Source organism: Canis lupus, chromosome 25 (genome assembly GCF_003254725.2).
Source record: "Canis lupus dingo isolate Sandy chromosome 25, ASM325472v2, whole genome shotgun sequence".
Classification (NCBI taxonomy): Eukaryota; Metazoa; Chordata; class Mammalia; order Carnivora; family Canidae; genus Canis; species Canis lupus.
This window is the reverse complement of record NC_064267.1, coordinates 42646151-42673672: the sequence shown is the minus strand read 5'-3', so window position 1 is coordinate 42673672 and position 27522 is coordinate 42646151. Positions and strand designations below refer to the sequence as shown.

Genomic DNA, 27522 nt, shown 5'->3' with positions numbered 1-27522 from the left:
AAAACAAGCCAGTCAGAGAAAGATAAAATACTATATCATTTCATTCATATGTAGAATTTAAGAAACAAAACAAGCAAACATAGGGAGGGTAAAACAAGCTGATGGCTACCAGAGGGGAGGTGGGCAGAAGAATGGGTTAAATAGGTGATGGATATTAAGGAGGGCATTTATTGTGATGAGCCCTGGGTATTTTATGTAAGTGATGAATCACTAAACTCTACACCTGAAATCAATATTACACTGTATGTTAACTATCTGGAATTTATTTTTATTTTTTTTTAATTTTTATTTATTTATGATAGTCACACAGAGAGAGAGAGAGGCAGAGACATAGGCAGAGGGAGAAGCAGGCTCCATGCACCGGGAGCCTGACGTGGGATTCGATCCCGGGTCTCCAGGATCGCGCCCTGGGCCAAAGGCAGGCGCCAAACCGCTGCGCCACCCAGGGATCCCCACTATCTGGAATTTAAATAAAAACTTGGAAAGAAATAAAAAAAGCGAGATTGCCAAAGTGGCTGCAAAAACAAGCCTCAACCACGTATTTTCACCAAGAAAAGTCCATAAATATAAAGACTCAGGTTAAGAATGGAGAAAGACATACCATAATAACACTAAAACAAACAAACAAACAAAAAAGATGAAGCAGCTATATTATTTCGATACAAAAAAACTTCAGAACAAGAGAAATTATCAAGGAGAAAGAGAGCATTTCCTATGATAAAGGGGCCAGTTTTCTAAGAAGACAATCCATAACATATATCTACCTAACCACACAGAATCAAATTATGTAAGGTAAACGTTGATAAATGGTAATAGAAATAGACGAATCTGTTACTATGATTGCGCACATGAAAAGCCTTTTTTAGTAGTTAATAGATCAAGCAGATAGAGAAGCAGTAAGAATGTAGTTGACCTGAACATCACTATCAATCAACTTGATCTATTTGACATTTTTGGAATACTCCATCCAACCACAGCAGAATACACGAATTCCTCAAGATTACATGGAATAACAATCCTCACCAAGACAGGCCACACTGTAGGTCATAAAACACATCTTAACAAGTTTAAGAGAATAGAAATCATAAAATGCATGTTCTCAGACAATAAAGGAATTAAAGTACAAATCGATAACAGAAAGAGGTAGAAAATGCCCAATACTTGGAGATTTAAAAATATACTTCTAAATAATGCCTGAGTCAAAGAAGAAATCTCAAGAAAAATTAAGACAGATTTTAAACTACATAAAAATGATGCACAACTTATCAAAATTTGTGGGATGCAGGGGCACCTGAGTGGCTCAGTCAATTAAGCATCTGACTCTTAATTTTGGCTCTGACTGTGATCTCAGTTTACACTGAAGACCTGTATCAGACTCTGTGCTGCGTGTGGAGCTTCCTTAAGATTCTTTCTCTCTGTGCTTCTTCTCCCACCCAGCTCGCTCATCTGCACATGCCCAGACACTCAAAAAAAAAAAAAAAAATGTGGGATGCAGAAAAAGCAGTGATTAGAGAGAAATGCATTTCATTAAATGCGTATATTAGAAAAGAAGAAAGATCTAAAATCAATAATCTAATAAGTCAATCGGAGAAGGACAAACATATGGTCTCATTCATTTGGGGAATATAAAAAATAGTGAAAAGGAATAAAGAAGAAAGGAGAGAAAATGAGTGGGAAATATCAGAAAGGGAGAAAGAACATGAGAGACTCCTAACTCTGGGAAACGAACTAGGAAAAGAAATAAAAAAAGGGGAGGTGGGTGGGGGGTGGGGGTGACTGGGTGACGGGCACTGAGCGGGGCACTTGATGGGATGAGCACTGGGTGTTATTCTGTATGTTGGCAAATTGAACACCAATAAAAAATAAATTTATATATATAAAAAAATAAAAGTTGTCTTTGAAACAAAAAAGTAAATAAATTTATATAAAAAAAAGTTTTTCCACTTAGGGAACTGGAAAAGGAAGAGCAATTTTAGCCTAATGCAGTAGAACACCAATAAAAAATAAATTTATATATATATAAAAATAAAAGTTGTCTTTGAAACAAAAAAGTAAATAAATTTATATAAAAAAAAGTTTTTCCACTTAGGGAACTGGAAAAGGAAGAGCAATTTTAGCCTAATGCAGTAGAAGGAAAAACAAAAATTAGAGCAGAAATCAATGAAATTGAAAATAGAAAATAAAAGAAAAAACTCCACAGAGCCTAAAGCTAGCTAGTTCCTGGAAAAGATCTATAAAATTGATAACCTTCTACCCAGGCTAACAAAGAAAAAAAGAGAGCGAAAAGACACAAATTACCAATATTGAAGTGAAAGTAGAATCGTACAACTGATTCTATAGATACTAAAAAGATAATAAAAGAATGCTATAAATAAATATATTACCACAAATTTGATAAGTTATATAAAATAAAGTCCTAGAAAAACACAAAACTCACACAAAGAGAGATAGGTAATTTGAATAGGCCCAGATTCACTTTTTAAAAAATCGAGTCAGTAATTAAAAACTTTGAAAAAGGTAAGCACTAGGTTCAAGTATATTCACTGTGTAATTCTACTAAACATCTAAGGAAGAAATGATACCAATTTGCCACAGGCTTTCCAGAAAGTAGAAACAGAAGGAACACTTCTTATTTCCTTCTATGAGCCCAGCACTATTGTAATACCAAAAGCAAATGAAGACAAACTACAGACCAATATCTCTCAGAACATAGATACAAAAGTTTTTGAGAAAATATTCACAAATCTCGTCCAACAATGTAAAAAAATTATACACCACAACCAAGTGGAATTGATTCTAAATATGTAAGTCTCATTCAATATTCAAAATCAATCCGTGTAAATCTACCACATTAGCAGGCTAAAGAAGAAAATTTGAATGATACCAATTGATGCAGAAAAGTCATTTGATTTTTTTTTCATTTTTTATTTATTTATGATAGTCACACAGAGAGAGAGAGAGAGGCAGAGACATAGGCAGAGGGAGAAGCAGGCTCCATGCACCGGGAGCCCGACGTGGGATTCGATCCCGGGTCTCCAGGATCGCGCCCTGGGCCAAAGGCAGGCGCCAAACCGCTGCGCCACCCAGGGATCCCAGAAAAGTCATTTGACAAAATCGAACATCCATTTATGAAAAAACTCTCAGCAGAGTAAAGATAGAGAGGAACTTCTTCAACTTGAGAAAGAACATCTACCAAAAATCACTACAGCTAATGTATACTGCAGAGAACCTGTACACTTTCCCCTAAGATTTGGAACAAGGCAAAGATGTCCCCTTTTACCACTCCTATTCAATATCTTACTAGGCATAGTAAGTGCATAATTAGTGCAAAAAACAAACAAAAAAATTAATGTTGGAATTTGAGAAGAAAGAACTAAAATTGTTTTTATTTGCAGATTACATAATTCTCCATGTAGAAAATCTCAAGTAATTACCAAAAAGAAAATCTCCCAGGACTAATAGGTAACTATAGCAAGGTCATTGGACACAGGGTTAATATACAATGATTTTGTATATACCAGCATTGAAAAATTGGAATTTGAAATAAAATAAAATACTACCATTTACAACAGCACAAAAATGTGAAATACTTAGGTATTAACCTAACAAAATGTGTATAGGGTCTATATGCAGAAAATTATTCTAGAAATCTCAAGTTCAGTGAAATCAGACTCTATAAAACTCCATGAAATACTAAAAAATAAAAGAAAACATAGCTTGCATTTTTTAGAGAGGAAAAACAAGGAAAACAATAGGAGTTCTAAAAGTTAAAACAGAAAAAAATACACATATGAAAAGTGTATTGTTTAAAGTATTAAGTGGAAATGAAAAAAAAGATGATCTTGAAAGGCATAGATGAAAAATGGAATCCAAGAAGAGACACAGAAAAGACAAAGTGATACAAAATCTGTTAAAATCAAAGATAGGCAAGTTATGGTATTCAAATGTAAACAAAACAAAAAATTAGGATATTTATAACTATATCAAAGCAAAAAATCAAGAAACAAATAATGGAATAAATGTTTATATGTTTTATAGATGTTGAAAAACAATTTACCTCTAGCTTTTAAATCTTCAAATATTAAAAAAATGATCAAAATATACAGGCTCTGGGGGTGCCTGGGTATCTCAGTCAGTTAAGCATCTGACTCTTAATTTTGGCTCATGTCATGATCTCAGGGTGGTGGGATCAAACCTTGTGTAGGACTGGTCAGAGGGGTGTCTGCTTGAGGTTCTCTCTCTTTCTCTCCCTCTGCCCCTCCCCCTCATTAGTCTTTTGACCTAAAAACAAGGAACACATCATTTTTTCCCCAAAGTCCATGTACTGATCTGGATCATAACCTTGGTCACAAAAGAAGTCCCAATAAGTTACAATAAGTAGATGCTAAAGAGCCTATAGATTAAAAAAAAATAAACCATTAGAGATTTTATGAAAGAAAGTAAAAGTACTGTGTTGGACCAAAGATGATATAGACCTTGTGGTTAGAGACTATTTCGAAAATAGAGAAAGAGCAATATTCCATTGTATATATACACCACATCTTCTTTGTCTATTCATCTATCAGTGGACATGTGGATTAAGCTTCCATAAGCTGCAATAAACACAGGGATGCATTTATCTTTTTGAATTGGTGTTTTTATTTTCTTTGGGTAAATACTCCATAGTGGAATTACTGGATCATGTGTCATCTATTTTTAGTTTTTAAAAGAAAGATCTTGCCATTCACCCGTGAACCTAGAGAGTATTATGCTAAGTGAAATAAGGCAGACAGAAAAAGACAAGTACCAGATGATTTCACTTACATGAGGAATCTTAAAAAAAAACAAAACAACCCCCCCTCCAAAAGCAAAACAAAAAAAATCTGATTTTTAAATACAGAGAATAAACTGATGGTTGCCAGAGGGGAGATAAGTGATGAAATGGGTGAAATAGGTAAAGGGGATTAAGAGGTCAAACTTCCAGTTGTAAAAAATAAGTCACAGACATGAAAAATACATCAAAGGAAATATAGTCAGTAATATTATAATGTTGTATGGTGACACATGATGACTACACTTATCATGATGAACACTGAGTAATATATAGAATTGTTGAATCAATACACTGTACACCTGAAACTAAAATAACATTGTATGTTAATCATACTTCAATTTAAAAAAAAGATCAATAATAAAAAAATTAGCCTAAAAAACATGAAACCATGAGACTAAGGGAAAAGTTAATGAAATGAGTAAAGATGGTTCAACATTAGGAAATCTCTTTATATAATTTAGTACATCAACAAACAAAAGGAGGGAAAAAAGCATATAAATATATCCCTAAATTATTTTAAAAGGGAACTGGTAAGATCTAGCAGCTATTTTTATAAAAACCACATGAAGTAGATAGATGCTAATATAATAAATATAAAGTCTCCAAAAATAACAAGAATTACAGTGAAGCAATGAAGTCATTTATTTGTTTTTAAGATTTTATTTATTTATTTGACAGAAGGGAGCACAAACTAGGGGAGTGGGAGAGGGAGAAGCAGGTTCCCCGCTGAGCAGGGAGCCTGACACTATGTGGGGCTCAATCCCTAGACTCTGGGATCATGACCTGAGCCCAAGGCAGACTCTTAACCAACTGAGCCACCTAGGTTCCCCTGATGAAATCATTTAAATAGAAAAAAAAAAAAAAAAAAAAAGACAGGGTTTCCTACTATTACTATCATTATTTTAAGTTTGATGTTTTAGCTAATGCAATAGGGTAAGAAAGTGAAGTCATTGGTATAAATACTAAAATGAGATACAACATTATATGCCCTACAATTATATACATAAAAACCAAAGTAAAATCCATGAGAACTAGAAAAGAAATTTGCCAATGTGCATGAATTTTAAAAAATAGATATATAAAACTTATAAATTTTATTTCGGGAGATATAAATTGAAAAGAAATAGCACTTTAGATGCAATAACAAATACAATACATGTATATTTATAAACATCTGAAAGGTATAGACCTATATGAAGAAAACTATAAAATCCTATTAAAGGAAATTAAATAAGATAAAAATAAACAGATATATAAGGCACCCTCAGTTAAGAAAACATAGTAATCTAAAAATGTCAATTTTTCTGAAATTATTGTATAAGTGTGGTGCACTTGCAAACTGTCATACCATGGAAACTGGATGAAGTAGTTACATAGGAACTTACATGATAGAATAAATATTTGAGTCAAGCCAAGAAAAATATATAAAGAAAGTAGGTGGAGAAAGATTTAATAGATATAAATATTTAAAAAGCAATACAGATGTTAAAAGGCAATGTAGAAAAATAAATTCGACACATATGACAAAGGGTTAATGCATCTGATATACAAAGATTCCAGGCTGTTAATAACATGTGACAAATAACCCCAAAGAAAACAGACCTAAAAGGCAGCTTAGGGAAAAGAAAATGGAAATGTCTAATAAACATATGAACGCATAGGAATTAAAACATCAGTGAGACTCTCTCTCCTAGTTAGATTGGCAAACACAATTTCATATATGAAAAGGCAGCGTGAGAGAAGATTCAGAGAGAGACACCCTTGCTGGTGTGAATTCCTAAAGCCTTTTCAGAAAAGATCTGGCAATAATCTAGAAATTTTAAGATACACTACCGATTAACCTAACATACATTTTTGGAACCTATCCCATGAAATTAAAATAATATGCATCTTATAGAAACTCTAACACTTTCAATGGCTCCCCATTTCCCTCAGAGTAAAAGCCAAGTTCTTACAGTGTTCAAGGGGCCTGAAATGATCAGCCTTTCTCTCCTTTCCCCTAGCTCAACTCTCTCTGGCCACACCCTCCTCTTTGCTGTTTCTTGACTGCATCAGGCACATTCCAAGCCTAGAAACTCAGTTCTGGCTCTTGTCTCTGCTAGCATGTTCTCTGTCCAGACATCCTCGAGTGAACTAACTCCATCTTTTTAAGATCCTTGCTCCCTGTTCCCTTCTCAATGAGACCTGCTTTGATCAAGCTACTTAAAATAACAACTACGGCTCCTTACTGTGCCCCCATATCCCCAACCCCTAATTCTAGTTCTATTTTTATTCATGTCCTTACCAATCCCTAACATACTAAATTACTCCCTAACATAACTAATTAATTAATTAATTAATTAATTAATAGAGCATTTCTTGTCTTATTCATTGCCTGTCTTCTCCCCCAAAAATATATATCATTAGCACAAGGATTTTGTCTCTTTTGTCTCTTGTTTTTTCTTGAGTAGTTGAGATACATAAGACATTAATAAATATTTATTGGTTAGATACCCACAAGTACAAAAGCTTTTATTGGAGCTTTTTTTTTTTGGTAGTAAAATACAACAAAAATGAAGATCCCTAAACTTGAAAATAACATGATTGTCTATTCAGCTGAATGGCTGCGCAGATTATGGCAAATCCATACTTTTGGAATAGTATGTAGCTATTTATTTCTAATTTGGATGGATGAGTGTAGTTTTATTGGTAAATAAAAACATCAAGTTCAGGTTAATATATTATGATCCCGTTTTTATATAAATTGAAGTAATAAAAATCTTTGACTTGTGTATAAAGTTTGGAACAAATTTTGGGAAAGACATGGAATACTATACCCCAATAGTATTGTATACATCCCTGGCTTAGTTAGGGTTCCACCCAGGTCCCTTTAGCTCCTTCTTTTACCATTTTTTGGTAAATTCAGAGAAAATACAAATAATAGAGCCAACAAATCAAGACTTTAGAGAAAATGTATTTCACACTCTCACAGTTTATGAGATAGTAATGCTTCTAGACAATTAGCCAGGAAATTTAGAAATTTAAAAGTGAAATTTTCAAATTAAAAAATAAAGGAAGGCAAAACAATGGAATATTTATGAATAAATTTAACAAAAAGCGAGTCTTACATGCTGAAAACTACAAAACATTGCTAAGAAAAACTAAAGATCAGGGATACCTGGGTGGCTTAGTTGGTAAAGCCTCTGCCTATGGCTCAGGTCATGATCCTAGGGTCCAGGTATTGAACCCAGCATCTGGCTCCCTGCTCAGCAGAGAGTCTGCTTCTCCCTCTCCTTCAGCCCCTCCCCTCAACTTATGTTCTCTCTCTCTCAAACAAATGAATAAAATAATCTTTTAAAAAATTAAAGATAAAAAAATTAAAGATCAAAATAAATAGAAACATTCCATGTTCATGGATTGGAAACTCAATATTTTTAAGATAGCAATTCTCCCCTAACTGATCTATAGATTCAGTGAAATTCTTATCAAAATCCCAGCAAAGTTTTTATTCCAGAAACTGAGAAGTTGATACAAAAATTTGTGTGAAAATACGAAGGACATAGAATAGCCAAGATAGTCTTGAGGAACAGAATCGGAGGATTTATACTTCCTGATTTCAAGCCTTATTATAAAGCTACATTAATGAAGACCATTACAGCAGTGGCATAAAAATGGATACATAGATCAATGGACTAGAATGACAGTGAAAAAATAAACCCTTGTATTATTGGTCAATTGATTTTCAAAGTGCCAAGGCGATTCCATGAGAAAAGTCTTGTCAACAATGGTGCTAGGACATTTAAATATCCACATACAGAAAGATTAATTTATACCCTCACCTCACACCTAGACAAAAAAACAACTCAAAAGGGATCAAATATCTAAATATAAGAGCAGAGCCAAATTCAGGGGTGTATATCTTATGTAATCACATAAGTCCCTGTACTTGGTTTAATGCTCTGCTTTCACTGTTATGAAATTCATAATGATTTTTGATCAAAGGTCCCCCCACTTTCTTTTTCACTGGGCCCCACAGATTATGCAGCATCCTGTGTATGAGAGAAAATGATAAAGCTTTTCAAAGAATAGATAGAAAATATTTATGACTGGGTTAGATTAAAAGGTAGCTACACCACCCAAAGCATGATCCATAAAAGAATAAATTGATAAATTGGAATTTAAAACATTTTAAATCCTTTATTCTTCAAAAGACACCATTAAGAAAATAAAAGACTAGTCTCAGAGTGGGAGAAAATATTAGCCAATCATATTTCTAATGAATGACTCCTACACAGATATATAAAGAAGTCCTACAACTCAATGGATAAACAACCCAATTAAATGATTGGTTAATTATTTGAATAGCCATTTCTTCAAAAAGAAGTCAGACGTGCAAGACCACATACTATATGATTCCATCTACATGAAATGTCCAGAAAAAACAAATCTACAGAGACAGAAAGTAGACTAGTAGTTGCCTGGGTTGGAGGATAGGAATAGGAATTGACTACAAACAATCATGAGCAACTCTGAGGTAATGAAATGTTCTAAACTTGGATAGTGATGATGGTTGCAGAATTCTATAAATTTGCTAAAAACCATTGAATCATACACTTAAAAAAAGTGAATTTTATGGTATGTATATTGCATCTTATTAAATGAAGCGCCGGGACACCTGCTCCCCAATGTTTATAGCAGCAATGTCCACAATAGCTGAACTGTGGAAGGAGCCTCGGTGCCCATAGAAAGATGGGCTGAGTGAAGTAAGTCAATCGGAGAAGGACAAACATTATATGGTTTCACTCATATGGGGAATATAAGAAAGTAGTTGAAGGGATTATAGGGGAAAGGAGAGAAAATGAGTGGGAAAAATCAGAGCGGGAGACAGAACATGAGAGACTCCTAACTCTGGGAAACGAACAAGGGGTAGTGGAAGGGGAGGAGAGGTGGGAGGATGGGGTGACTGGGTGATGGGCACTGAGGGGGGCACTTGACAGGATGATATCACTGGGTGATACGCTATATGTTGGCAAGTTGAACACCACTAAAAAATAAATTTATAAAAAAAAGAAACATAAAAGGTTTTTAAAAAAGTAGGAATGTTAATAGCTGAATAGACTCAGTTGAAGAAAAGTTAATTAGCTACATTTTTTTCTGGAATGTAAGAAAAAAATGCGGAAACTATGAAATAAATAAGATCTATTGCATAATCTGATGTTTTGACATTCTGCCAATGGGAATCTATCTTAGAAGGAGAGGAGAAAGAATGAGAACAACAACAAAAAATCAAATAAAAAGAGGAAAAACAATTTCCGGAATGAAAGCTAGAACTTTTTCAAAAATTGTGTTTGAAATCTAGTTAGCTAATATATGTTGGTTTCAGGTGTAGAATTTGGTGATTCAGCACATCCATACAACACCCAGTGCTTGGGACGCCTTGGTGGCCTTTGGCTCAGGTCGTGATCCTGAGGTCCTGGTATCGAGTCCCAGATTGGGCTCCCCATAGGGAGCCTACTTCTCCCTCTGCCTATGTCTCTGCCTCTCTCTATGTCTCTCATGAAAAAAATAAATAAAATCTTTTTTTAAAGAGTATATATTGGATAGAAAATAAAATTCAGCAATATGTATTTTTTATTTATCAAAAATTAGTATATGCTATTTCCGTTTCAGGTATACAACGTAATAATTCGATATTTGTATATACTAAAAACTCACCACAATAAGTTTAGTTACTATTCATTACCATGCAATTGTCCCCCTCACCCATTTTGTCCACCCTGAACCCCCTAAATAACCACAACTCTGCTCTCTGTATTTACGAAAAGGCTTTTTTGGTTGTTTCTTGGTTTTGTTTTTTAGATTCCACATATAAGTGAAATCCTATGGTATTTGTCTTTTTCTATCTGATTTATTTTATTTCACATGATACCTTCAAGATCCATCCACATTGTCACAAATGGCAATACTTCCTTCTTTTTCATAGCTGAGTAGTATTACATTATATGTCATATACATCACACATATCATATTTTATATATATATCACATCTTCTTTATCCATTAATCTATCAATAAGCTCTTATATTTTTCCTATATCTTGGCTTTTGTAAATAATTCTGCAATAAACATAGGAGTGAATATATCTTTTCAAATTAGTATTTTTATATTCTTCGGATAAATACCCAGAGGCAGAATTGCTGAATTGCATATATGGTAGCTCACTTTTTAATTTTTTGAGGAACCTCCGTACTCTTTTCCATAGTGACTGCACCAGTTGGGTTCCCTCCAATAGCTTTTTCATTTGATGTATTTCACTTGTATATTTTTACTTTTGTTGCCTTTGCTTTTGAATCAAACACAAAAATTCAACGTCAAGACCAGTATCAAGGAGCTTATCACTTGTGTTTTCTTCTAGGGATTATATGGTTTCAGGTCTTACATTCAAGACTTTAATCCACTTGAGTTAATTTTTGTGCACACTATATTCTATTTGTAAGGGACACAGAAAAAATAAAACAGCTCAAGAAGACTAAAATTAAAGGGATTGGAAAAGACACAATAAACAAATGCAAGGTAAAGAGTGCTTTGTAGCAAAACTAAAATCACAACCAAATAGAAATTAGCATTCAAAGCATTACAAAGAATCCAGAAGGTTACTTCACACTGATAAAATGTGTATTTCACCAAACTGTATAGTAGAAATCATGATCTGTAAGAAAATATCTTTAAATACTGAAGGGTTGTATTTTACAGCTATGTAGTGGCAGAGCTAGTGTTCAGAACACCATTCCACAAACTTCCTACCTACCCCCTGAACTCCTATCCTTCCTCCTGGCTAGCACTGAGTAGCATTATTAATCATTAATTATATTACCCTTTAAAGATGGAGAAATTTCAAAATCACATGTATTAGGCCACAAGAAAAATAAAATAGACTATGAAATGAAAAAAAATCTGAAGGAACACATTTTCTAACAACATATGATAAGATCAGAACAACCAGGACAAAGAAAGACTTCCTTCAATATTTTTCACTGAGAAATTTTCAAAACTCCTTCCAAACAATCTTTAGTTTAAAAAGTAAAATACAAATTATAGATGAGTAACAAATAAACTCTAATGAAAACATACAAAACCACAGATATACACAAAGTGACACAGAGATAAACATTCATGATGTAAAATGCATTTATTAGAAAACAAGGAACATTGAAAAGTAAATTAAGTTTTAAACCAAAGTATTAAGAAAAGAAGTCAAGGCAATCCCCTCAAGGAAATTGAAGACAAAAGTGAGGAAAGAAAAAAAAAAACAAAAATATAATAAAGAAAAGTAGGATTTAATTAAATCTCAAACAAAAAATAAAAATAATGGATCAATACAACCGATAGGTGATTCTCTGAAGAGAACAAAAGGCAAAATTTGATCAAGAGAACAAAAGAAAAGGCATAAATGAATGATGCTAGGAATAAGGAAAAGGATGTGTCTGCAGTTAAAGAAAAGATTAAAACTTTACCAAAAAAATCCTTGTATAATTTTCTACCAATAAATATGACAATCTAGGAAAAATCGTTACTTTTTAGGAAAATATGAATCATCAAAACTGAGAGTCAACGTGAGAACTAAATAAAACTAAAAGTAATAGAAATGTATAATGTACTTCGAGATTTACTCTAGTCCTGCCCTCTTCCCACACCCCCAAAATATCAATTGCAAACAGTTTTATAAACAATTTTCAGCAGTCCTTCAAAGAATAGAAAATGTCCATATTAAATAAATAATTCCAATACATTTAAAAAAAATTTCAAATCATCCCAAATCATTATGAGTACTATATTTCTGTTATAAATATGAGATAAATGAAAATCCTCAATAATTAGCAAACCAAATTCAACAAACCATTAAAAGGATCATATACCACATGGGATTTATTACAGAGATACAAGGGTGGTTCAATTTCAATTTCAGCAAATCAATCAACATGATACACACAATAAAATAAGGGATACAAGTCATATGATTATCTCAACAGATGCAGAAAAAGTATTAGACAAAACTCAACATCCATTTATGATAAAAACTCTCACCAAATGGGTTTAGAGGGATCATATATGAACATAATAAAGGGCATAAATGACAAACCCACAGCTAACATCATGCTCACCAGTGAAAAGCTCTCAGCTTTTCTCTAAGATCACGAACAAGGTAAGGATGCACCCTATCTTGCCACTTATGTTCAACATAGTATTGGAAATCCTAACTATAGTGATCAGACAAGAAAAATAAATAAAAAGCATCTGAATTGGTAAAGAAGTAAAACTATCATTGTTTGCAGATGACATGATACTACTATATATAGAAAACCATGAAGACGCCATTAAAAAAACTATTAGATCTAATAAACAAATTCAGGGAAATTGCAGGATGGAAAATTAATATACAGAAATCTGTTGCATTATCTATACACTAATAAGAAGCTAACAGAAAGAGAAATTAAGAAAATGGCCCCTTTTACAACTGCACAAAAAGTAATGAAATGCCTAAGAATAAATTTAGCTAAGGAGTTGAAAGACTTCTACTCTGAAAACTATAAGGTATCGATGAAAGAAATTAAAGATGACACAAATAAATGAACAGATATACTACAGTCATGGATTGAAAAAATTAATGTTAAAATTTCCATACCACCCAAAGCAGTATACAGATCCAACATAATTCCTATCAAAATACCAACAACATTCTTCACAGAATTAAAACAATCCAAAAATTTGTATGGAACCACAAAAGACCCCAAGTAGCCAGAGCAATCTTGAGAAAGAAAAACAAAGCTGGAGGCATCACGATCCCAGATTTCATAATATACTACAAAACTACGATAATGAAAACAGTATGGTACTGTCACAAAAATAAACACAAAGATCAATGGAACAGAATAGACAGCCCGAAAATAAACCCACACTTACATAGTCAAGTAACCTATGACAAAAGGAGGCAAGAAGATACAAAGGGGAAAACACAGTCTCTTAATAAATGGTGCTAGGAAGACTGGACAGCTACATGCAAAAGAATGAAACTGGATACTATCTTACACCATACACAAAAATAAACTCAAAATGGGTTAAAGATCTAAAAAAGACTCCTGAAAAAAATAGGTAGTAAACTGTTGGACATTAGTCTTAACAATATTTTTTTTAAATAGTCTCCATGCCCAACATGGGGCTTGAACTCATGACCCTGAGATCAAGAGTCACATGCTCTATCAACTGAACCAACCAGGTGCCCCAAATGGTCTTAATGATATATTTTTTTTGGAACTATCCCTTTAGGCATGGGCAACAAAAGCAAAACTAAACAATTGGGAATACCTCAAACTAAAAGGTTTTGGTACAGTGAAAGAAACCATCTACAAAACAAAAAGGCGGGCAGCCCCAGTGGCTCAGTGGTTTATTATTTTTTTTATTTATGTATTTTTTTATTGGAGTTCAATTTGCCAACATATAGCATAACACCCAATGCTCATCCCATCAAGTGCCCCCCTCAGTGCCCGTCACCCAGTTACCCCCACCCCCCCACCCACCTCCCTTTCCACCACCCCTTGTTCGTTTCCCAGAGTTAGGAGTCTCTCCTGTTCTGTCTCCCTCTCTGATATTTCCCACTCATTTTCTCTCCTTTCCCCTTTATTCCCTTTCACTGTTTTTTATATTCCCCAAATGAATGAGACCATATAATGTTTGCACCGTCTTCAGTCCAGGGCATGATTCTGGAGACCCAGGATTGAGTCCCACGTCGGGCTCCCTGCATGGAGCCTGCTTCTCCCTCTGCCTGTGTCTCTACCTCTCTCTCTCTCTCTCTCTCGCTCGCTCTCTGTGTCTCTCATGAATAAATAAATAAAATCCTAAAAAAAACAACAACACAAAAAGGCAACCTGTTGAAAGGGAGAAGATAATTGCAAATGATATATTCCATAAGGGGTTAGTATCTAAAACATAAAGAACTCCTATAACTCAACATGTTCAACATAGTATAGGAATACTACTAAAAAAAAAAAAAAAAAAAAAAAAGCAAGCAAGCAACCTGATTTAAAAATGGACAGAGGATATGAATAGGTATTTTCCCAAAGAATACATACAGATGGCCAGCAGACATAGGAGAAAATGCTCAAAATCACTAATCATCAGGGAAGTGCAAATCCAAACCACGAGACATCACCTCACACCTGTCAGAATGACTAGAATCAAAAAGACAAGAAATAATAAGTGTTGACGAGGATATAGAAAAAAAGGAACACTTATGCACTGTTGAAGGGAAGTAAATTAGTCCAGCCACTATAGAAACTAGTACGGAGGTTCCTCAAAAGATTAAAAATAGAAATACAGTATAACCCAGCAGTTTTACTTCTGGATATTTATCTGAAGAAAATAAAAACACTAATTCAAAAAGATATGTGCACCCTGTGTTCATTGCAGCATTGTTTACAATAGCCAAGATAGGAAAACAATGTAAGTTTCCATCAATAGAAGAATGAATAAGGAAGATTTGGTCTGTATATTATATAATGGAATATTACTCAGCCCTAAAAATCTTAAAAAGAAGGAAATCTAGTTATTTACAATAATATGGATGGACCTAGAGGATATTATGTTAAGTAAAATAAGTCAGAGAAAGACAAATACCATATGATTTCACTTACATGTGGAATCTAAAAAGTAAACAAATTAATAAACGAAATAAAACAGAAACAGACTCATAAATACAGGAAACAAACTGATGATTGCCAAATATGAGATAGGTGGGGGAAGGGCAAAATAGGTGAAGGGGATTAAGAGGTACAAACTTCCCATTATAAAATAAATAAGCCAAGGGGATGTAAAGTACAGCACAGAGAATATAGTCAATAATATTGTAATAATCCTATATGGTGACAGATGGTAACCAACTTAATATGGTGATGATTTCATAATGTATATACATGTCAAATCACTATGTTGTACACCTGAAACTAAGATATATGCCAACTATACTTCAATTAAAACAAAAAACAAAAGCCCATAAACAAAAAAATACAACAAAAGACATCAGCTCACAAATTCAAGAAGCTCTGGAAACTCCAAAAGGATAAATGCAAAACAAAACAAAAAAATTTTAAATATTTAAGAAACAAATAAATCTAGTCTTATTATAGCACAAATGCTATGAGAAAAATCTTAAAAGCATTCAGAGAGAAACCTCATGAACCACAATCAAACCTCAAGCAATAAACTTTGAAAAATGAGAGTTCATCAACTAGTCAATTCCTGATATGGTGGGGCAGGATTGAAAAAAACTTCAATCCCCCCCAACTTCCACAAGCAATATAGCCTTTTCTTGGAAAACTGTAAAAGTTGAAAAAAGCACTTAAAAATGTTATTAAAGGGATGAAACTATGGGAAGGCTTTACCAGGCAAAAGTCAAGTGAAAGAAGAAACCAGAGAGGCAAGCAAGCACAGAGCCATTTTTGACTTGAGGCATTTACTGATCCTTGGGAATCAGAACCTCTTGTTTGACAACTTTAATGGGTGAGGGGAACAGAAATGAAGTCTAGAGTCCACACAAAGTGGAGGTTCCAGCGGGAGTCCCAGCCACTACCACGACACCTTCCTAGTGAGAATGGAGTGGAGGGGGCAGCTCTGGCCTGGAACCACCTGGCTTCCCCCAGGTGCTCTCAGACCCTGACCTGTGTTAAAGAGTGCCCAGAGGCACCTGGATGTGGCAAACTCAAACTGTTTCCACTGAAGTCCTCAATTTTACCTACAAATAATTTCCCCAATACAATGCTAGTACACAAAGATGTCAAGCAAAATAATCTTTGTGAACAGAAAAAAAACCCTTCCCTTTTCTTTGTGGAAAAGGAAAAATGCTAACTTTATAGTGAAGGGGCCTGGCAAACACCACCTTAATTAAATAATCAAGGTCAACTTCCCTGCTGATGGTCAGGTTGTCATATAACCCCTGATGTAATATGATGAGGAGGGCACTTCACCTCTGTGGTATGCTCTCACAAGATCCATAAGTGCATTCTAATCATGAGAAAACCATCAAGATGAACCCGAATTAAAAATCAGTCCACAAAATGCCTGACCAGTACTCTTCCAACTGTCAAAGTCATGAAAGACGAGAAGAGACTGAGAATCTGTCACACAATCAGAAGTGAATAAGTGACAGGATGGCTAGATGCAATGTAGAGTCCTGGATGGGACTGTGGAACCGTGTACTGATGTATACTAATGGAAAATGTGTATTAGTGAGAAAACTGATGAAAAAAAGTCTAGAATTTCTTTCACCAATATTGGTGATGTTACCAGTATTGGTTTTTCAGTTTTGAAAAATACACCACAATCATGTAAGAGGATAATGTCACAGGAAATGAATCTGGGTGTGTAGAGCACAGAAACTTCTGTACTGTCTTTGCAATTTTTCTGTAAATATAAAATTACTCCAATACTAAACAAAAAATAAAACAAAAATAAATTCTATCTAGTATCTAATCTAATATCAATTCTCTTCAAAATTTAAAAGTTTATTAGAAAAATCTGTGAGTGAGAGCCAGCAAAAACAACCGAAAACAGGGTCACAAACACTTCCTATGTTGAAAGTTTCAGGTGCCAAAATAAAATTTCTTTAATCTGTTAAGTCTTTTAGAAAGTCTTTTTATAAAAGAAGCCTACAGCAAATATCATCCATAATTATGCACTGATAAAAACTTTCCTTTTGGGATTAGGATCAAGACGGAATCATTATTATCAGTAGTTGTGTTTGCCATATACAAAGTACCTAGCCCATGTAGTAAGCCAAGAAAAAGGAATAATAAGTAGAAGGATTAGATCAGAAGAAACAAAATTGTCATTGTGTATACATTATGTAAATCCACATTTGTACATATATATCTCCGTAGAAGTCATTAGAATTCAAAAGAGTTTGGCAAAGTTTCCATTTATTCTTTATCTTAGTAACGAGGAGCTAGAAAATCAAATTTAAATTATGTAGATTTGATAGCATAAAGAAATCCAAGTACCTATGAGTAAATCTAGCAGAAGTATAAGACCTCTAGGGAGGGAAATATAAATTTTACTAGAAAATATTTTTTAATTAATAATATTCCATAGTAATGAGATAGAAGACACAGTGTTATGAAGATATCAATTCTCTTCAAATTGATCTATACATTCAATGCAATCCTAAAACACTCCTGGCAAGATGTTGACAAGCTGATTTGGAGATGCAAAGGGCCAAGCCACTTGGGGAGGAAAGAAGACAAGATTTACTTCAACAGATATCAAGAGCTCATCTGAAGCCATGGTCACTGTGACATCGTGGTGTTTGGGGCATTAAGAGAGGCTCGCACAGGCCAGTGGCGGAGGAGAGAGCGCGTGAAACAGGCCCTGCGTGTAGGACCGCTGGGCTAGGGCATCAAGGGGGAAAGGATTGTTTAATGAATTAAAGCTTCCTCAGAAAAAATAGATAAGAAAAAAATTAGAGCCTTCAAACTGTAGATCAGATGGGAAGCAATTCAGTCTCAATAAGACTGGGTATTTGGGGGAAAGAAAACATTCACCCAGATTAAGCTTGTGTAAGGTGGAGGTTGGGAGTCCATCAGGAGTGAAACGGGCTGTAAAACCACACGGGCAGGTAAAAAAGCCAGTAAAGCAACACAGAATCCAAACTGCAGACAGAATTAAGCTGGGAGAGTAACCCAGAGGGTGAAGGAAACATCCCCACAGCACTCACAATCACACAAAAAGCTCAATAAATACAGCAAGAGCCTAAAGATGGGATGGGAAAGAAGGAAAAGAAAGAAAGAAAGAAAGAAAGAAAGAAAGAAAGAAAGAAAGAAAGAAAGAAAGAAAGAAGGAAGGAAGGAAGGAAGGAAGGAAGGAAGGAAGGAAGGAAGGAAGGAAGGAAGGAAAGAAAGAAAGAAAGAAAGAAAGAAAGAAAGAAAGAAAGAAAGAAAGAAAGAAAGAAAGAAAGAGGGATCCTTGGGTGGCGCAGCGGTTTGGCGCCTACCTTTGGCCCAGGGCGCGATCCTGGAGACCTGGGATCGAATCCCACGTCGGGCTCCCGGTGCATGGAGCCTGCTTCTCCCTCTGCCTGTGTCTCTGCCTCTCTCTCTCTCTCTCTGTGTGACTATCATAAATAATAAAAAAAGAAAGAAAGAAAGAGAAAGTGGTTTACAGTAAATCTGCAAGGCCGTAGAAACAAATTAAGATCCCTTATTCACCCCCCACCAAATAAACATAATCAACTTTTTAAAAACATAAAAATAACAAGAAATGCAGAAAAGTACTAACAATTAAATGATTGATGTGGAAGAAACGTTTGAGACAACCATTCCGAGCAGAAAGTCAACAATGGAAAGAGATGAGTATGCAGGGCACAGACACCAGCTGTGAAGGAAGCATAATTTTGCCCCACGATTGAAAAAGAAAATGTTTCTTTTGTGATGCAAGAGAAGGGACTTCAGTGCAGTGAAGGTAGACTTGAATCTGCCATCTTAAGAACCCGAGAGCTGCGGTGAAGGACCATGCGTGGAATATCCATCAGTAGCTTTTCTGCATCGCTTCGATTAATTAGAACAACAGAGGGTGCATCAATACTATAAAAAGCCCACACTCTAAACTTTAAGCTCTAATAAGATCAAGTTACCATGAACATAGTTCTAAGACAAGGAGAGTATATTTTTAACTTTCAGAATATTTAGCAAGTTCTCCCTTCTTATTAAAGAAGCGACGATTGTGTCAACTGAAAACACTGGCAGGAAATGAACCAGGAATTGATTGAAGAAGCAAATGGCCAAGAAACCAGAAACATTGTCCAACATCCCATGGGATCCGGAAAATGCACACTAAAACAAGATGCAACTCTTTAACTACCATCTTTGGAAAGTTTGGGTGTGGGGAGATGGCTTATCCATCTGAACATACTGATTCAGCTACTTAGAAAAGCAATCGAGCAGGATGCATAAACAAGTAAATATTAGTAACCTTTGCCTCCCCGATTCTACTTTTTTTGGTTGCTGACATGAGACAAATACTTGTAAATGTGCACAAATATAAGGAAATCGATGATTCATATCATAGTTTCTTGACAAAGTGAACAACTGAAGATGACCTAAATGTCCGTCAATGGACACTGCAGGATGACTTAAAAATTGTGGTGTATCTATTCTATGGAAAAGCATGTGGCTCTTAAAAAGAATGAAGTAGACATATATTAAGGTGATCTCTAGAATTTTCACTATTAAAATAAGAGAAAATGAAAAATGTAAAATAGCATATACAATATAATCCCATTTATTAAAAAAAAAAAAAAAAGCCAAGGCACAAAGTGCTTATTTAGGGAAATAAGCTACACCTATAAATGCACAGAAAAAGATCTGAAAGTTTATGCCGGAAACACTTAATAGGACCCAGGTTAGAAGTGGTGGCGGGGTAGGTGGTAAACAGGATGTTTTTCCCTCTATATAATTTCCATTTTGTTTAAAATTTGCTGAGAAAAAAAAATACAATTTGCTGAGCAAGAATATATAATGTATTTCTTTTCTATTAAACAATAAATTGATCAAAATAGTAATATTATCTCTGACCCATCACTAGAGAACTAGATAGGCTTTCCACCCCCTTCCAGAACAACAAAAAATCGTAGTAAAGATAAAAATCCTGAGCCTGCGCTACATACTTTGGTGGTCAGGAGCCTTTCTCTTTTCTTTACTTCCTTTGGTCAAGATGATGAGGAAAAACCCAGACCCCCAGCCAGAGATAGAAGCAGGGCCCGAGCCGATGATGGAGGCCCGTTCACAGGACAGGTGTTGAGACCACAGCACCCAGCGTTTGAGCAGAAGTCAAGTGTGTTTACTCTGCACGGCCTATTTTCTCAATGTGACCTTTTCTGAAGTGACTCACGAAGGTAGAGGAGGCCTGAGGGAAAGTAGAAAGTTCAGAGGTCATGAGGAGGAGACAACAAATCCCTCTGGCAAGCCTCAGAGAGGAGAGGGCCTCCAGCTGAGCAGCGTTGCAAAACCAGAAAGTCCTGCGTGTGGCGTGGTCGTGAGCTGACCCCAGCCCCTGATTCCCTCATGACCTCTTCCAGCACTTTATTATACCGCAAGCCAGCATTCTTGTAGACCGGGTCTAAAGTCCAGATTTTGTTTTAGGGTCTCAACTTTGGACTCTTTAGAAAGACAGTGAAGCAGCCCCCAGCCAGAAAGAGGGAGGGATGAGAGGGAAAGAGATCAAGACTGACCTGGAACTGAGGTCTCTTTCCCCATCGGCCATGTTTCCACTCTGGGCCCCCCTGGGCCCCCGCCTGGGCCTCAAGTATGGCCTTCGGACCCTGCTTTGGGGCGGCCTGGTTCACGGTGGCTGCTAAGCCCAGAGCAGGAAGTTTGTGAATTGACTCAGGCACACAGAGCTCCGCCCAGGTTGGGAAAAGAGAAGTGAAAGTATCTCTCTTTTGCTGGGCAGATAGGGTTTCCTTCCTGCAGCTCCTCCATGGTTCTCAGGCCCCAAGACTTGTGCCAGCAGGCATAGAGGGCGAGGAGGGACTCCTCAGGGCCTGGAGAGGCCGGGGCCAGTCCCTGGGGTCCACTTGTTGGACACAGAAACATCTGTGTGTCCTCAAGTGCTCCTGCCTTTCTGTCTAAAAGGGCTTCTGAGTGTAATGGGGTGGGCAGTGGGGAGCTTAGTGTTTGTCCCTTCCCCTGGCTGACATGGCTGGGGGGCGAAAGGAGGGAGAGTCGGAAGATTCTTGTCTTCTCCCTTCCTGTGGGAGAGCCTGCACTGGGTAAGGTCCCAGCATGGGAACACGGGGCTGCAGGGAGCCCAAACGCTCAGCATCATATACCTGGGGAAATGTTCTTACTGTTCCTAGAACTCCACTGCAGGTTAAGAGAGAAGTCTGCAAGGCCACAGCCAAGGGGGTGACGTTGGTTAACATCTCCAGCACATGAGTTTAAGGTACCCTGACCCCAGGGATGATGAGACACCCGAAAAGGAGTCCTGGGAATGCTGAGCAGGGCAGGCTTCCTCCCTTGGATGGAGGAGGCTGGAACTGAGAAGACCGGGAAGCAAATGGGCAGGTGAGCCCAGTGGGGAGGGTGACCTCTGCCTCCGAGTCCTGTCTGTCCATGGATTTCTCACTGGGATTCCGAGTGCTCATTCCACAAAGCTTGACTCAATTACACTTGAAACTGCAGGGGAAGGAGGTTTCCACCCTCTTTCCTTAGATATCCTGTCTTTCCCCACAAAGGCGCCAACATCAGCCTGGCGAGGATTCCAGGATGCTGATAAGGACATCCTTACCCATGGGGCGCGGGTCTCTCTGCCCCTCTCTCCCTCCCTCTCATGACTAGAAGGACTAGTAAGCTGAGCCACTGTTGGGCCTCCATGGGATATGTGGCCCAGACAAGGCCCGACACAGATGACACCAGCCTTTTCTAGTGTCCCCTGCCTCTCTCCTTCTCTGTCCCTGGGCAGCAGCCTGAGCCAGGCCACCACCGTGCCAGATGTTGTCATAAACGTGCCAGCTCTTCAGTGGGTCTGCATAGGGTTGCTGAGATAGGCAGCTGGCGGGGTGGGGGCACCCGCGGGTGGCCCTCGTGGGGTTGGCCGTGCCACCTTTGGCTGCTCCTGGCCTGAAGGAGGGTTGGAGCCATTCCTATGGGGCCAGAGGAAGCTGGGCGAGCCCCACCTCTGCAGAAGCTGCTGTGGTTCCTGAGGAATCTGGAGGTCTCTTGAAGAAAGCGAAGTTTCTGTGATCCAGAAAATGCCAGGCCCACCGGCTTAGCAAAGAGAAAGAACCAGCCTGAGAAGTAGATGGAACTCCTGAAAATTCCACTGGCCTGATTTGCAGGAAACAAGGAAGCACCTGGGGCAGTTCTTGCAGCTTCAAGGAATAGTAGTAACACCAGGGTCCATTGTCCCTGTCCTGGAAGGAGCCCAAGTGCTGGACCTGGAGGCCTGGAGGTGGGAGAGGCCACGCTGAGGAGGGACCACCAGGCAAAGGACCCACCAAGGGGACGGGCTCTGTGAGTGTCCCCAGGAGCTGCTTCTGATCAGACTTTCATAGTGGGGCTGTCTTCAATCTGGGAGACCCCTGTGGGGACCAGAGGTTTGTCCCTGGAACTCAAGGGCAAGAAGAAGCAGCAGCTGAGCAGCAACAGTGGCCACTGGGGCAGGGGGATCAAGAGCCTTGGCACCTCTGTGGATGTAGAAATGGAAGGGGAGGGACGCTTGGGTGGCTCAGGGGTTGAGCATCTGCCTTTAGCTCAGGGTCCTGCAGGGCTGCAGGGAGCCTGCTTCTCCCTCTGCCTATGTCTCTGCCTCTCTGTGTGTCTCTCATGAATAAATATCTTTTTAAAAGAAAAGATTTAAAGGTATTATTTAAAATAAATCTTTTTAAAAAAGAAAGAAGAAAGAAAGAAAGAGAAACAGGGAAAGCTGGTGCCTGGCACCTAAGTGGGAATACTCAGGCCCTGCTCCAGTGTCCCAGGAGGGGACATCCATCAGTGGGGCTCACCTGGACCACCTGCCCTTCCCTCCTTTCTGGGGAGACTCTTTAGTGGAAGGGCTGGGTCTGCCCCTTGTCTCGGTCTCCCTGGGTTCATCACACCTGGAGAGGCCAGGGCTCTGTAGGCTTTTCCAAGGTCAGGTGCACAGGGACAGGAGCTTGGGGAGCTGTGGGAGGCTGGGGTTGTGTGTGATTGATTGGAGCACCCTGAGGCTGTGTAGATAAGCCCAATTTAGGGGTTTGGTTTTGGTTTAGGGATCCCCCCCTCTTTTTTTTTTTGCTACACACTAAGCTTTGATGCCCAATGTCTGTTTTTCAGGAAAAGACCTGGTATTTTGAACCACTTCTGTTTCACTTTTATACCTATCTGTCTGCTGGTTTGGTACTCAGGTGAGGGAGAGGGATGCCCTTCAGAGGGGCCCAGTAACTCCCTGACTTGGGCCCAGCACATGGGTACATGTTCTTTCCACGAGTTCTCGTCTGCCTGTGCCCCAGATGGGGAAAGAGGCTGGGAGCCAACCCCCCCTTGCAATTGCATGGTCATAATAGTTAGCCCCTGTGGATCCGGTGGTCATTTGGTGGCAATATTTCAGTGTTGAGGGGCTACCTGGGGGCGGAGCCTCTTCTCCCACGAAGCAGAACCTCAGGGACTAGGCAGGTGGTGGCCAAACCTTGGACTCCCCGCAGCAGCAAAATCTGGACCAAGCCACGGGGATTGCTGGGGGTGCAGGTGGGAAGATTTCTCTAGGGAAGGGAGTGAATCCTCAGAGAGCTTGGAAGAGCATCTGAGGAGGAAATGGTTAAGGGGTGGGGGTTGTGGGGAGTGACACTGAGAACCACCAGGCCTCTAGAGAAAGGCGTCGGGGCCACTTTCTAAAGGTCTGCACTCCCCTCTTGTGATCGTGCTTGGTATTACAGCCTCCCTAGAGCTGGCTTCTGTGGCCTTCGAGAAACTGAAACCGAAAATCCTTTTTTTTTTTTAATTAATTAATTTATTTATTTTTATTGGTGTTCAATTTACTAACATACAGAATAACCCCCAGTGCCCGTCACCCATTCACTCCCACCCCCCGCCCTCCTCCCCTTCTACCACCCCTAGTTCGTTTCCCAGAGTTAGCAGTCTTTACGTTCTGTCTCCCTTTCTGCTATTTCCCACACATTTCTTCTCCCTTCCCTTATATTCCCTTTCACTATTATTTATATTCCCCAAATGAATGAGAACATATAATATTTGTCCTTCTCCGACTGACTTACTTCACTCAGCATAATACCCTCCAGTTCCATCCACGTCAAAGCAAATGGTGGGTATTTGTCGTTTCTAATGGCTGAGGAATATTCCATTGTATACATAAACCACATCTTCTTTATCCATTCATCTTTCGTTGGACACCGAGGCTCCTTCCACAGTTTGGCTATCGTGGCCATTGCTGCTATAAACATCGGGGTGCAGGTGTCCCGGCGATGAAACCGAAAATCCTTCTTGTAACTATTTAACCCCTGAAATGAGCAGTAGCAGGGCCCTGATTTCTTTCTACACGAAAGCATCGGGTTCTGAGATAAGGCTGAACCTTGGCAGTTCGCGCACACGCAAACAAGCTGGTGGCCTGGACAGAAAAGTCTAGTGCCTACCTGCTGACCATCATCTGGAAGGGAGGGAAGGGGAAGGGAGCCCGCCTTACCATCAGGAGCCCTAGCTAGAAGCCGTCGTGGCCCAGGGAGACCTTGGGCACTCCCAGGGCACCTGTGCCCAGAGCTGAGAAAGTCCCTCACAGCAGGTGACGTTGGCCTGGCCAACCATCAGGTTCATGGTCCCCCAGGGGAAACCCCACTAGAATCTAGTGAGTTCTCCCCCAGGACCACGTCCTGTGCTTTTCCCCTGCCTGGGGCATGTGTACTGGGCTTAGGAAACCCCAGAGGATCCAGCACACTAGTACACAAGGACCACGTGGGGCTGGCCAGGTCCTAAAGTGGCCCCGGGAACACATAGGCCTTGAAGCTCTCCACCAGGCCCTGCTGGCCATCATATGTCTCACCTTTGACCGAGGTTTGTCAGGAGCAGGTAGGTTGCAAAACTGCCACGTTGTTTCAGGAGCAAGTGCCCTCTGGGGTCTCCTGGTACAGTGGTTTCTGGGCAAGACCACAACCAGCATAGTTGTCATGCCTCAAAGACAATGACACTGATGTTGAAAATTCGCCTCTCTCATTTGACTCTGGTCCCTTATCCTGGGGCATAAAAGGAATACAGGGAACATTCTCTGAAGGTCGGATGGCCTTTCTGCAACTTCTCCCGCCTTTTGAGAATGGCCAGTGGGCTAAGTCTAGTAGGTGACACCCTCCCCTCTGTAGAGAAAGGAGACCCCTCTGCCTTTTCCAGGCATTCTATCAATAGTCTATGGCACTCCCTTCCATGAATAATTCGGGGGGTTGGGGGATTTCAGCCTCCTGAATGTGGAGCCAGGGTGAATGAGGGCCTCATGTATATCTAAGAACCTAGATCCCAGGCTAAGTTGTGAGGACAACGATGGTTTCCATGAGCCGTGCCTGCAAGAGCCCAGTATTGGAAATTGTGTCTTCGCCTTCAAGGGTGCTTGAGCAGGGCGGGTCTGGGTTTACCACTTGCCATCAGACAAAGATACAGTGTAGGAACCCAGGGGCTATCTTGTATTTCCTGAGTAGACGCAAAGTCAAGGCCTTGGCCATCTCCTATATGACACTTGAGGCCACAGGCAGTGACACAAGATTTTGCAAAAACTTCTAAGAGCAGGCATGTCTAAGGGTGTGCAGAGTGCATCTGCCACAGGCTCCATCACTGTTCTCCGAGCCCCTGGGAAGTGGTCACAGACACCAGACAAGCCAGAAGCTGGGGCCATTTCATAGCTAGGACCTGTGTTCCTGAGACCTCAAGGCTGGGGGCCTGCATCTTCCTTCCCATCCAAACACAGGCAGCTGTGGACGGGCCCTCAGAGGGCGTGGGATGGAGCATGGTCCTCCCTACCTCCCAACAGTTCTGGTAGAATGTGGCTGAAGATCTAATACATTTTGGGAGAGAAGAGTCCTAGATTTGATGGAATGTAGGAATAAGTGGTTTCAGGTCAGATGAAAAATCTCAGACCTGTGGATCTGAGCAGCAGTGCCAGCTGAAGGTTGGAAAAGTATCTGATTATTGTTCGGCACAGTCCAGGCTGGGTCTAGGTTTACTAAATAGGCAGCTAGTTGGCACCTCTTGCGGAATCAGAACATGCCTAACTTGTCTTAGCGGGTCATTCACACGGCCAGGCTCAGACTTCACACCCTGCCTCCTCGGGCACAGCTCAGACCAGTTCAGACTGCTTTCACTTAGTGCCAGGCATCAGCCAGCAATTTGGGGGAGGGTTTAGACACAGAACTAGAGGTTCCTCTCTGTGACTTTCTCCTTTCTAGCATTTCCCCCTCGCTACCCAGAAAGCTTAGTGGCCCTGGGCTGCTTCCCTGGCTTTGCTGACCAGAGGGAAGGTAGGCTTTCTACCAAAGTTTTGGTCACTCCATGCAAGACTGGCATGCCCTCCTCTCAGGGCCAGGTCGTAATAAACAGTAAACGTCTTACATCAGCTGTTTCCTCTTGAGTTTTGTCTTCCCTCCAAAGTCAGCCTGCTTTGGTTTACTTTTCAGAGGCCTCAGGCAATTGTTCTTTGACTTTTGTTCAAAGTTTCTAGTTATTTTCTGTAAGTGGCTGGTTGGGTAGGAGCTCATGCCTGCAGGTCTAAAGCAGAGCTCCCCATCCTCAGTCCTAAGCAGCAGACCAGCCCTGCTTCTGGAGATGCCCCTTGCCCCCTGCCCACCCAAAGGAGAGAGATGCTAGTGTGCATCAAACAGCAAACACCCCTTTGTCAGATGAGATGCAGCCAGAACCATGCACACTGTGTACGTCTGCGCCCACGGGAACACAAATGCTCACCTACTCAGGGTGGGCTTGTTCAGTAAACAAAATGACAGAGCAAATAATATGCCTGGGGGACAAACATGGATTATTCTAGAATTTCTGTTGGAGTTAATACTCACAAACCTATGCAGATAAGACATGTATATTGTTGCCTAGAAGCCTAAGACTATTTTTTCTTTGTTAAGGGAGGAAGCTTGTTTTTGTTTCAAAAGACCTACTTATGTAGCCTTGTCTTTCCATGGAATTGGGGTCCCAGCCCTCCCTCTGCTTGCCT

At 39.1% G+C, this 27522-nt stretch overlaps 1 protein-coding gene across 10 annotated transcripts in view; it reads right to left on the bottom strand.

The window, feature by feature from the left end:
- SP100 (SP100 nuclear antigen) overlaps positions 1 to 21229 on the bottom strand; it is a 97716-nt gene extending 76487 nt beyond the window's left edge. For 9 of the 10 annotated variants that reach the window (XM_035718079.2, XM_049101139.1, XM_049101142.1 and 6 more), the window contains exons 1-2: positions 21065 to 21229; positions 18830 to 18949 (exon numbers count right to left, since the gene is read on the bottom strand). In XM_035718079.2, the coding sequence (XP_035573972.2) occupies positions 18830 to 18949; positions 21065 to 21096 (152 nt within the window). In that variant the 5' untranslated portion in view covers positions 21097 to 21229. The remainder of the gene's footprint in view (positions 1 to 18829; positions 18950 to 21064) is intronic. The other variant, XM_025463383.3, reaches the window with a different exon arrangement.
- Positions 21230 to 27522: the final 6293 nt, after the last annotated feature.